This window comes from Corvus brachyrhynchos, unplaced genomic scaffold, assembly GCF_000691975.1.
Source record: "Corvus brachyrhynchos isolate BGI_N302 unplaced genomic scaffold, ASM69197v1 scaffold4, whole genome shotgun sequence".
NCBI lineage: Eukaryota > Metazoa > Chordata > Aves > Passeriformes > Corvidae > Corvus > Corvus brachyrhynchos.
In genome coordinates this window covers 8,430,184-8,443,224 of record NW_008237878.1, presented here as the reverse complement: position 1 = coordinate 8,443,224, position 13,041 = coordinate 8,430,184, and the positions used below count along the sequence as shown (strand labels likewise).

General features: G+C 40.6%; 2 protein-coding genes across 2 annotated transcripts in view; one reads left to right on the top strand and one right to left on the bottom strand.

Annotated features, from left to right (window-relative positions):
* The window catches only part of SLC25A20 (solute carrier family 25 member 20), a 14,619-nt gene extending 11,425 nt beyond the window's left edge, over positions 1-3,194 (bottom strand). The window contains exon 1 of the mRNA XM_017732322.1: positions 3,129-3,194. Coding sequence (XP_017587811.1) covers positions 3,129-3,194 — 66 coding nt within the window. The remainder of the gene's footprint in view (positions 1-3,128) is intronic.
* Positions 642-13,041, top strand: part of ARIH2 (ariadne RBR E3 ubiquitin protein ligase 2) — a 35,291-nt gene continuing 22,891 nt past the window's right edge. The window contains exons 1-2 of the mRNA XM_008632269.2: positions 642-782; positions 3,607-3,954. Of these exons, the coding sequence (XP_008630491.1) occupies positions 3,706-3,954 (249 nt within the window). The 5' untranslated portion in view covers positions 642-782; positions 3,607-3,705. The remainder of the gene's footprint in view (positions 783-3,606; positions 3,955-13,041) is intronic.

Genomic DNA, 13,041 nt, shown 5'->3' with positions numbered 1-13,041 from the left:
TTCTCTCCCATGGTGTTCCTGCTCTGCCCTCCCACAAGTCTGTGGCGCTCTGGCTGTGCGGGACAAGCGCGGGGGCTGGTCTCGCACGCATTCCAAAAGAATGGACCCGAGGTAATTTAAATGCGCTGGGTCCCGCTCTGCCCGAGCCCAGAGATGCCGTGGAATACGTAGGTATCCCTGAAACAACTCGTAAAAAGCGACGATAGGTTAGAAAGGGCAGGAATGAAACGAATCAGATGAGTTGGGAAGGACAAGGCAGCCGTGATAGTGTGAACCAAGGCTGGCAAGAGGAAGGAAAACAGGCAGTTCACGGGGGGAGTGTGATATGGCTGCAAGGAGGTCCCTGCAGAGTCATCTGTGGTGAAGAGGATAGGGCGTCTTCTGGTTTCTCGGTTTTGGATGAAAAATGCCTTACCTAAAAAACAGTGGAGGAGGAATGGCGAGATGTGCACTGCATATGTGAGGAGGCAGTTGGGGATGATCCACAAATTATGGGTTTGGGTGACATAGGTGAAGATGCAATTAGCATTGATAGCCAGTGTGGAGCTGAGGCTGTGGATGGTTTCAGGGAAGAGGGAGAGTGTTAGCCTGTCTAAAGGTTACATGGATAAGGAGTTCAGGAGGCAGACTTGAGTTGCACTTTCTCTGTTTCAGATAAATAAAGAGGTGAAAGAAGAAAAAACCGTATGGAATGGTTGTGAAATATCAACAGAAAAAGAGGAGGAGCATTCTCCAATTGGAGGAGTCTCCGCCAAAAGAGTCATTAGAGGAGTCCCACAAGGGTAGGCACAGAAGGCAAGAAATCGGAAAAGAGTGTTGTAGTGGGATAAGGAATGAAGTGGGATCTCATAATGTGGTGGCATGATGGAAGGCATTTTGAAGGCATTTTGTTTCAAAAGACCTTGTTAAGTATTGTGTTGCAAAGCAGGAGTCATGGAAAGGGCATCACTGTTGGAGGAGACAGCAGAGGGTAGGGGTGGGTATGTTCAGGAGTTCCTGCAGGAGACTGGAGCAACAGAGGCGACTAAATTGTATCACTGCTAGTAAAGATACAGGAGTATCTTGGATAAAGATGGTAAAAGAAGGACTCATCCTCCCTTTGGTAGGAAAGCGATCTAAGTATCGTTTAAAATTTATAATTTGGTCTTGGGAGTTATGGTAATTATTTAATCTAAATAATCCATGCTTTTTTGACCTTATTTTTTAACATCTCTATTGTCTTAAAAATTAGTGCTATCAAGTAGTAGCTCTGCCTTGTCTTTGTATTCAGAGAGTTTGATTTGGGCATTGGGCTGAGCATAGGTGGGGTGAGTTTTGTTCTTGGTTTTCCGAGTACCCTCCTTTGCTTTGTCCACAGAGCATGTACCTTATCCTTCCTCTCCCTCACTTGTGTCAGTGTGGTGTCCAGTTATGCTGGAAGTGAGCTCTTTCCTAGAATGTTGGGTCACAGAAGTCACCTAGTCCTGCAGACTGTTTTCTCCTTGATAAATCGCTATGTCCATTTACCTCTGCAAACAGTTCCTCTGTTTGCTCACAAAACTGTGCTGGTGGCACAGAGAGACATCTCTGCACTCCTCTGACCCCCTCCCCAGTGACTGGTGTGTAACTGGGAGGTACTGGGCAGGCCCATTATTCTACTTGGATATCTACAAACATCTCACTCCTTGGATGTGACTTGTCATGTGTTGGAATAGCAGAGGACCCAGTCTTTTCATTATTTTTTTCTCTCTCTAGAGTGTGGAATGATCTGAGTGATTTTGAGAAGTTCCCTGGCCTGTGAAACTTGCTCAGGCTTTGTGGTGGCTGAACAAACCTGTTGCACACTGGGCTCTCGATAGTCCACAGTGGGATTAGAGGCTCAAATAAGTCATTCTTTTAACATAAGTTTTAGCAGGTAAAGATCCATTGCTTCTTTTATGCAGGAGCTCAGTGTCAATGCAGATTAAGCCCAGACTCTAAGCGGGGTAGAGGGAGGGATGAGGGTTTGCCTTGTGTCTGCCAAATCAGATTTCACATCTGTCTCTTTCCAGTATGGAGAGACTGTGTGTCTGTTCCTCTGAAGTCCTGTGGAAAGCAGTGCTATAAATTATTTGTGTGCTACGTATGCTGTGGATAGCTAAGGAATCAAGAGGCAAATGAAAGGAATGAAGACCAGAATTCAGGGAGTAGTGTAATTAGGTACTAGTCTTCAACCTCTCTGGAGGTTTGTATCTCCTGAACTCACTGAAGTCCCTCAAATTAATTGTACATCACATCTCTTCCTGGTTATTCTCTGCTGCCTGGTCAGGTGGCTGGAAATGGAAAACAAATGAGTTGAGGAAAAATAATGAAAATTTGTGGTTGAGATTTCCTGTACTCTAAAGTCAGGATTCTCAAAGCTTGATTATGGTCTCCCCAGCAGCTACAAATTGCAATACTGAGGGAATATATTTGAGGAGCAGAGCTGGCAATGTAGTAATGCAAAATGGGAATGTATTTAAGGAACCAAATACATGCTGCTTGTGGAAAATAGAGCTTTGATTTTAATATGTGTTTTTATATGTAAAATTTTGTTACAGCATTGTTTTAATTCTTCTGTATTTAATTTATTCTCTCTAAATGATTTGGTTAAATTTGGTTAAATTTACTACTAAATATGAGATGACCATAATTCAAGGTTGATTCGTGCTTTAGTGCTGAATCTTTCAGAGCTCAAATTCATATGGTTCAGTTACACAAGCAGAAGGTTTGTAGTTCAGATAACTATCAGATATGTGAATTTTCTAAAACAAATGAGAATCTTAAAAACAAAGAAAAGTTGGCTGTTCTGATTCTTTTTCAATAGCAGCTGTCAACACCTGAGCATTTCTACATTCAGAAGGTAATAAGCATATATTGAGAAGGCAATATAATGAGAGAATTAATTTTATTTCCCCCTTCAGATATAAAGTCCAAGCCACATCCCATCCAATAGAACCAGTTTAAAGGGATGAACTAGTTTCACAATTTCTTTTTCTTGAGATGGTATTGAAGGCTGTTAAATTGTGTGTATGTGAGAGATCTGTTTGCTGGTCTTATTTTCCTAAGTCCCGCTTAATGTCTGTGGTTCTGAAGCAATATGGATTTGTACAGAATATCACAGGTTGTACAGGATATCTCAGTTTGATGGATTTGTACAGAATACCACAGGTTGTACAGGTAGCTACTATAGTCATAGTTAAGAGGTTTGTGTTTTTCCTGTTAATTAAATGGATAGGATGCTGTTCGTCAGCACTTCAGGCTGTTGATAAAAAACTTTGTCATAAATTCTGTTTTATCTCTGAGAAGATCTGTAGTGAAAGTTATGCAGCCAATTTTCAAATGTCAGAAGTCTCAGGGCCTGCACTGAGGACTAGGATGCAGTGTAATAACCCAACCTCCGAGGTTTTGGACCTGTCCTGTAAGAGCAGCCTTGGCTTTGGAAGTGCAAGAGTCACAATGGATCCAAACCAGGGACATGCACAGCAGAATCCTCTTTACTGGGCCGTTGGGTTGGTCTGTTCCTGGCTGTTTGATCACCTGTTTGATGTTGAGATGGAGCCTCTTACAATTTCTTAGGCACAGAAAAAATTGTTTTTCCTCCCATAGGAGACAGAGCTCAGATGAATTCAAAAGAACGATAAAGTTTGGAGGAAAAAAAAGAAGCTGCGCTTGCTTTCCTGGTCTGCAGTTTGGCAGGGCATTAAGATGTCCGTGGACATGAACAGCCAGGGCTCTGACAGCAATGAAGAGGATTATGACCCTAATTGCGAGGAGGAGGAAGAGGATGAGGATCCTGGGGATATTGAGGATTATTATGATGGGGTAGCTAACGACGTGGAGCAGCAGGGAGCAGATGCCTTTGATCCAGAGGAATATCAGTTCACCTGCTTGACTTACAAGGAGTCGGAGAGCACTCTGAATGAGCACATGGCCAGCTTGGCTGCCACGTTAAAGGTGAGGAAAGGTTTCTGCATTAACACAGGTGTAAGACAAGTCTGTGGTTGAACAGGCAAATGCTGACAATACAGTTTGTGATAAAAGCTGTGGCAACATTGCTGTTATGGGGGGTTGGAGGAGCATTATTGAAGGTCTCTTGTTCAAAACTGACTCAAAGGTTTACAATTGTTATGTACTGGTTCCGGGGCCTGAAAAATCTTCCCTACTGAATGTTGATTCTTTTTTTTTACAGAGCTGAGCTTCATAACCAAAATTCCCGAGTTATAGCTCTTTGCATTAATGCAGAGAGGATATATAGAAAAGAAACAAATCAAACCATAAATGGTGCAGTTTGGTACACCTGTGTTTGAGAAGATAACTGACAAATAGGAAAACATGCTAAAACTCTGTAATTCTAACAAAAACACTTTTCTTGGTTGGTTCTGAGAGAATAATCATGGACTTTCAAAGACAGATCAGCTGTCCTGCCAGGTATTAACCCTACTGTTGCAGTGACAGCAATTCAAGTACAGTGAACTTGCTAGCTGTTGGAACAGGTGTGACTTAATTCATTTCACAGAAAAGTCATACTCAGAGTCAGCTCCGTGGTATTATGCTCAATAAGACTTCTGTGAAGTTTTCTTTCTCTTTTTGTAACCGATTACTGTAGTATCTCAAAAGAGGAGGCAGGCCAGACGAAAGCAGAGTTTTCTAAACTCTAGATGTGGATGCTGGGTTGAAATTGCTGCTGCGTCAACTTTTGTAACAAATCGGTGTTCTAGTCTTCCAGTGGTTGCTCTTCTCTGGAACAGCCCCTGAAGGCAGGACAGGTGGTGACTGCAGCATGTAAAAAACCCATGTTGGGTAGATTTTGATACCAATTCTTTCAGTCTGAATCCAATCTAATTTTTAAAATGAGAGGGATCTCTTGATCTTTATTTGCACATCAATGTCCTGTAGAAACAGTAAAGCCATAAAGCCTGAGGACTATGGATCATAAGCAACAGGCTTTGAAGGGCACCCATAATTTGATGATTTTGCCATCTGTTGTGCTTGTTCCCAGCATTTACCACCTCAGAAAAGGAAGTTTTTCTTGCTCTTAAACTTGTCTCTGTAATTACTTCAAAATGTGCATTCTGAGCTCTGAATGCCTGCAGTTCCCTACAGATTGTCAGAAACAGGAGACAACAGAAAAGTACAAATGAGAATAGTTGGTCAGCACTTCTGATCCAGCTGCCAGTTGCTCTAGGTTCTTAGCAATTAAGATTTAGAACAGCTTTTCTGTGCCTTATTGTCTGCCTTCAAATGGAACACCCTCCAAAAAGGTGACCCCTGCCATATTGTTCTCTTGAACTAAATTACAGAAAGCAATACTTTCAGTCCTTAAAATCAGGCTTCCAGAGTTAAAATAAAATTTTCAGAAGGTCTGAAGGTCTTATTGAGCATATATTATAGTTGCCAGACTATACCAACCTGCTAGCTCAAATCTCATCCCAAATTGGACCCAAGGAGAGAAAATTTGGATTTCTTTTATATCAAGAATATGCCTGCATATTTACTTTTAACATTAAGTGCTACGCACTTTGGTTTGTGCATGAAAAGATGAAATTGAATATGAGTAGCAATTTGAAAAGCTGTGATCTTGTAAGCCACACACTCAGGCTTTAGCCCTTGAAGTGCCACATTAACTCTCTTTTCTCCAGCAGCAGTAGTCCAACAGTTGCACTTTTCTTGGATATCTGTTGTGTATCTGCAGCATTTGCTTTTTGTTTCCTGGCATACTTGCTTACAATTCTTCAACAACCCTGTCTTCCTTCCCCTCTCTCCCCCACCAAGGAAACTTGTGATTTTGTTAGTTTTCTAAGACAAAATGTAATAGAAAGAATTAATATTGAATTAGAAAGCATAGAGAAGAAGGAAATGGAATGGAGCATGCTAAAATATTTATCGTCATTATTTTCCATGGACTTAATGGATACGAGTAAACAGGGATAGACTTTTAAAAGAATTTTATTAACTTCTTTTCTATTAATTTGCTTGAGCTCTAAAAACTGCTTTTTCTTTTTAAAACTACCTTTCACAATGTTTTGGGTTTCCTTGGATAGTGATGGTGGTTCTTTTTGAGCATCTAATTAATTTTGATTTCATCTCCTTTGCCTTATGATAAATACTGATTACGTGGTGCTTTTTCAGCATTAGCTCGTACTTAAGGCAGAGTGGTTGCCCCAGCAGGGAAAGCTGAAGGTAAATTAAAGACTGTCTTCAGGAGGTACAGTGTTGAAGCCAATGGATGACTTGGTATCTGAGTGATTTACTATCACAAGAAATTAATAGATTAATATAGTTCCCTAAAGCAAATTAAAAATAAATGCAATAAATGGGCTCAAAGCTGTGTTGGAATGTTCTGCCACTGTCTGTTGTCATTAGGTGATTCACTTTCTGAAGGTTAAACTTGGGGACACACACACATGTATTGAGTGGGTTTTTTCTCTGTGACATACTGTCTACACACTTTAAAGACCAGAAAGGGAATTTCAGAGCTTTACATCTTCGTATTTGCAATCTGTGCTGTTAGTGGCTAATAACAGTTTAAATAGATAGTATTTCATTTGTTCTGCTCACTAACTGTTTTTCAAGCTGTTTTGCTCAGCTATTTCAGACTGATTGTTAAATTCCTATTTTATTTTAAAGTGTTGTGGTAAAGGATGGTCTCTGGAAACCTTCTTGGCTGTTTGCATTCCCCGTGAGTTACAGCTGACCTTGTTCTCCTTCTTGCTGGAGGCACTGAACTGAGCAAACCTTGCGTTGCCTGGTTAGCTTCAGGTTAGGTGTGAACACCCTGCACATGGTTAAAAGTTTGCATGCAACATTGAAAGAGAAACTCTTCAACAAAGTGCTTGTGATTTGTCTATCCCAATTAGAGACAACACTCAGTTAAAATCGAAGGTCTGATAAAAGCATAAGACCCTGCGTGTGGGTAGATGTATGTCCTTGTATCTCTTACTGTCATAGGAAACTTTTGCCTCAAATTCTTCTGACTTGCTTTTTGTCAGGCAGGGAAATCTGAATAGAAAATCACTGCAAACAAGGCAGCAATAGACTAAACCAGCTGTGCTGTGTCACAGGCCTGCAACTGCATTAGTGGTTTTTCCAGAACCGTACAGAAGCTAGAGAGTTTTAATAAGTGTTACTCTGAAAGTTTCTCCTTAATTTTGGTTTTAGTAAGAACTGTGAGTTCATTGGTTTTCAAGGAAAAGAAGAGGAAATCTTTGCTCTTTGGTTAGTACTGTTAATATGAAGATCTGAGGAAGGTTCAGTTAATACCCTGACTAAATAGGACAGGCTATCTCTGGTGAAACATGTCAGAAGAAAATCTCGAATTAATACCCAAAACTGTGTTTTTCTGACCAAAAGGCCTGTGAATTGAAGTAGGTCACTTTTAATTCCTCAAAAGGTCACTTGACTACAGTCAACACTTGCGAAGAACAATGCTCTCAAAAGCAGAGTGGCCTGTATTGCCTACAGACCAGCAAATGAATTTACAACAGTTCTTTTTAAGAAATAGATATAATTATAACATACAGCATCTTTCAAAAATAATGAATTAAAACGGTATAGTAATAACTTTGCTTTTGAGATAACTCTGTGAGTTGTCATTGAGTGATTATGGGTCCTGGAGTGGCTTATCAGTACATGCAAACAGTGTGATACTCAGCAGTTGTACAAACAAAGCTGACCCTGTCACTGGCAAGCAATTACGTGTATGATGATGTCATATTGTTTTTGTTTGTGAATGACGCTTCCTGGCTCTGCTGAGGGTCTCCATACATGTCTGGAGTATCTGTAATGTTTCAAATAACTGGCAATAGTTTCTCTGTTTCAGTGATGAGGTGGAGTTTTCTAGTGTTACCTTTTTTTTTTTTTTTTAAATTGGTGTTATAAACCACCTGATAAAACAGTTGCAATTAGAATTTATGAAAGAAAAACTACCATGACTTTGGGTCTTAGCTGATTGTCAGTCATGAGGAAGCTGTGATGTTTCTGCACATGCAAGCTAGCAAGGGAAAATAGTCATGTTGTTTTACAGGCAATTGGTACTGACGTCTTTCTATTAAAACCAAAGGAACTGTAAGACTGAAGAACTTATACTTCTCACTTTGCTAATTTGAGTAATCTGGTAATATTTATCAGAGAGCAAAAAGCTTACTTCCTATGCTTCCTGAAATTACAGCTTGTGATGTGGGTTTTTTTAGCCCTGTCCCTTGAAGAGTAAACCTTGGTAGATGCAAAAAGTATTTGATATCATTATATAATTCTGAATCTCTTAATGCATGTTATCACTACTGATCTTTCATAGATAAACCAGTTTTTCGTATGTTCTGGCTCACCATACTGATGTTGCATCTTTTCATGGAACCAGATTAGTAATTGCTCATGAAAACACAGCCCTCTGAGGCTGCTGCACACACTCCAGTAGCGCTGACACAGAGCAGTTAGTTTGTAGAGCTGCTTGGTGAGTGCTGGCAGTGCTCCTTTGCAAATACCATCTCCAGCAAACCCAGGGTCATGTGCATGGGGGCTGGCAGCCCATGTGAGCAGCCCTTCCTGAAGGAGCCTGTTCCCTGCAATCACAAAGTGTCTGTAAAGAGCCACATGTCAGGACCCTGGTGTATGTGTGCCCTGCTGTATCACTGTCCAAACCATGGCCCAGAGTGTGCTGTGGGGTGTTGCTTATCTGAACCAGCCTGCAGTGCTGCAGTGTCATCCTTTGAATGCCATAATGACTTCATGGAACTTTATGCAATCTAAAATGGCAGGATTAAAGCCTCGCTGTGCCTGAGTACCTCAGGTGCAGGAGAGGAATTAAACCCCCTTGAAATATTAAAATGCATGTACATAACAGTTTCAAAAATTTATGTTTCAAGTCCATGAGCACCAACATTGGTAAGTATCAGTAAGCAGTAAATATTTAGATATAATTTATTATAAATGGTAGAACCCAATAGGCAAATTTGACTTTTTCACAGAACCCCTGTGGTGCTGTTTGGCAGAGAGAACACACTGTTTTAAGTACCCTTAAACCACTAGATTAGTCAGGACATGCAGGTTTATATCTGTACTGTGTTCTGTGTTTTTTAGCACCAAGCCAACATTATGTGGGACATCCAGTCCAAAGCTGTACCCCTTAGGAGCACTCACATTTGAGACACACCTTTATCCTTTACCCGCTTTTTCTTCCCAAACAGAAAAATCCTGGAAGTTCTGCTATGTGTAAGTTGGGTTTTTGCCTACAGATTCACAATTCAGTAGTATCAAGAGGGCATGAGTATGACTGTAACGTCAGTGTAACTGTCTTCAGTGTGTTTTGGTTTGGCTCATAAAAGTCTTTTTGTATTTTAAAAATGCATTAAGTTTTTGTAGACTTTTGGTCAGCAGAATAAGAGAGCTGGCTGGAGAGCCCGGACCATGCAACCTTGTGACACCTTCCCAGAGTCATTTGAGGAAAGAAAACAATTTTGTTACTTACTGCCCAGGACTGCTGAAATTCTCAACTTGACTGGAAAAATGAGCCACAAATGTGGAGGGTGATTATAGCCCACACATTTCTTTGTGATTCACACCTTAAGTGTATCTTACAGCCAGTATGACTGCAGTGAGCAAAAAAATCTGTTCGCAGCTGTTGATGAGTGTGATCTTGGTGGGAGGTAGAGGCAAGACACAAGTCATTAAAAATGCCAAAACAATCTCTCGGTAACTGTTTCATGTTGCAAGCTTACAGCTGGACATCATGATCACAGGACCAGCATGAAGCAGCTGAACACTTTGCCCAATTTGTGCTGTGCCTATTAAGGATGGTGCAGCAGAAACAAGCTGTGTTGTGCACTGTGAAACACTGTTTTGTAAAGCAGATGTTCCTCTTCTTCATCTTTGTATAACAAAAGAAAAATGCCCTTAGAGCTGCGGTTGTTGAATGAAGGACTCTGTTATTTGGGATTTAGCAGGGATTACTCATTGCAAAGTTACCTAAGCCCTGCTCCACTGTGGCTGTGTGCCCACACCAGTGCTCCCAGTTTGGGTTGGCTGCCCAGTGTTCTGAGCTACTGGTCACGATTGTGTGGATTCAGGTTATTACACTTCTTCCCTGTGCACCTTCTGAATCATCCTCTCTCTCAACCAGAAGGAATTGTCCACTCTTCCTGTGTTTTGCTGGGAAAGCACCTCGGCAGGGGCTGTGCAGTGGGGTGTGTTGCTGGGTGTTGGCAGCATTCAGGGAGCGCAGTGCAGCGCGTGCTGGGCACTGGTGCTCTGACACTGTGTTACTTTGGAAGGAATAACTGCAGGGAGGACAGCTGGGGAGTCTCATGTCAATCTTATATCCGTGTGCTGTCTTACAGCTTTCTTGCTGCATTTCTTTCGCTCTAAATCTTTCAAAGAAGGGATCTCATAGCTGTTTTGTAATGATGCCTTCTGGCATACCAGCTTGCTGAAATGTTTCTGTTCTTTTAATATTTATTTCTGAATTTCCTCAGGAAGAATAGCCTAACAGCTTGAGAAATACGTATGTTGAGATTTCCTAGCTGAGTCCTACTGATCCTGTTTGTTGGCAGCTGCAGCTGAAATTGTTGCTGTCCTGTGTAGGATAGTGGGTGGATTAAAGCAATGTGTAAATGTGAAGATCCAGAATTTAACCCCAGATCCCCTTTCTTCAGTGTGTGGCCAACTAGGTTATGCACTGACAACTTCACAACCGTGGTGTAACACCAACAGTGTTTGTCATTCCCAAACTGCACTCTGCCTCCTAAATATGCTTCTAATCTTGCAGATTGACACCTGCATGCCAGAAGGTGAGTGACGGGGTACAGATTAAAACCATGTGATGAAGCAGAGCTCATGGAGTGCTGTTTGACAAAACCTTTCTATGGTATTGAGAGTGCAGCTACAGTCTCTTAAATGGCATTTCTTTACCTGCTGCAGCCTGCAGTCTAATCAGGAGAGGGCCTGAAATGTCAGACAAATCATAATCAATCCTCTGTGTGAAACTTAAAGGTGGAGGGCTTTTTCTCATTTTTTAAAAAATTTTTTCTGAACACAAGAAAAAAGAAATGCAGTATATATGATTTTGTTGTAAGATTGTCTGTTTTTCCTGTTAGGTGAAATTAATTCGAGTTCAGTTTTGAAAACAACCTTCTTATGCTCAGAAACCTGTAAGAGATACAAAAGATTTTGCTACAAGACTTTGAACACTTGGGGTGTTTATGGCAGGTGATGTGAATCATATCTCAAGCCCCTGCAACCTCCTGAGTTTTCTGCTAGGATTACATATTGGAAGTCTGCTTACAAGAGGTAGATCAAAGGAGAAAATATGGTCCAAAAAAACCCTTTTGGTTGCCCTTTCTTAATTCCTGATACTTCTGCAGTTTTCTGAGAAACCCTCCAGTTAAAACAGGGCAGTCACATAATTTCTCCAGTGGGGCACGGAGGGAGTCAAATCTACTTTCCACAAGAAAAACAAGTACAAAATGAATTTTTTTCCATTTGTGGGGTCACTTTCCTTACCTCAGCATCCTGAAGTAAAGCATGTCTGAAGGGATTTTTTCTTCAGTGAAATTACTCAATACAAATTATGGTTTCTTTCTAAGGTGCTACTCTACCGCCAGCTCAGCTCAGTCTCTATTTTGCCATAGTTTCTCACCAACAGAAACAATTGCAGAGGCTTTTGCTCTGTGTGCCTTTCCTGTTTTAAAGAATTTTAGTGTGTTTTTAGAGGTTTGGATGTAACACAAACTGGTATCTTTTGAAGTTCATCCTTTCATTGCAGAACTAACAAAAACTATTTGTGGATTAAAACAAATGCTTCTCAAGATTAATCCTATTTGTTTCAATCTATTTGTATAAAAAGCTTTGATTAGGGAAAATAAAAGAAATGGAAGCTACATTTCTTTGTGCCACATTTGTGTTCTTCTTGGGCAGACATTTCAGTGTAACCCTGATCTAGCAGGAATTGTCAGCTTGGTGCAAAGCCATGGGATGTCAGCTCCAGCCAGATCCTATAATCTACAACTCATTCTGAATTGAATCTCTTTGAGAATCACATGATGATCATTGTTTTAAATTCCTGATACCATATCTCTGCAGAAATGAGGATTGAAATACACCTCCAAAAAATAGGCCTTCCCTTTGAGAAAAGTGAAATGAACTCATGAGATATGCATGCAATATAAATATGCATGAGCAATTTCTGTAGAATATAAGCTCTACAAAAGATGGAGGTTTTTTAGCTTTTAGGAGACATTTCTGTCTGAATTACCAACTGTCAAGGCAGCATGGTTGAAAAGATTTTCTGCTGTAAAGAGATGAAACATCAGCTCTCCAAACACCTTGGCTTATCTAAGGAAGCAAGTTAAGACAATTGTTTTAGAGCCCTCTGAACACAGCAAGGTACCTGCAGAGATTCTTTGCAAATTCTTTTGATATTTTCTTGTCCTAAAGGGTGCCAGACTCTCTTTCACACTTCAGAAGTGTGAGAATTTTGCTTATCTTGGAGAGTAAAGAACCTAGGAGATAAATGGAGATGGAAGTAATAAGGAAAAAAATATTGGGCACTCTTCCAGAAAATGGATAGATTTGTGTTTGATGCAATGGCATTACTTTGTTCCACTTTCAGAATCTAATTTTGTTCAGCACTATGTAAAATCTTCAGACTGTTTTTACAGCTCCTGTAGAATCTTTTCCTTATGCAGAGCAGTTTCCTCTTGGCACCCTTGCTCTGTGCATAGGCACTGCGCCCCTTTTCCAGTGCACTGATCAACATTTGGTGCCCATTCCTGGCAATCAGCAGCCCTCCATAAGTCAGATTTAAACTGGTGAAGGTTTGGAAGAGGCTTTGGAGGTGATAAAATTCCTGTTTTAAAATAAAGCTGGAAATGGCAGATTGGATGGGATTCTGTCTGTTCAGCTTTGCTGCCACATCATGAAGAAAGAAGTCTGGTCTTCAGTCAAAAATTTTCCAGGTTCATATTTTGACTGAGCTGATCTTTGATATTAAAGTTTCAAGCTGGTGATGGAGAAATGAGAATGAGGAAAAGAAAAAAAAATTAGCATGAC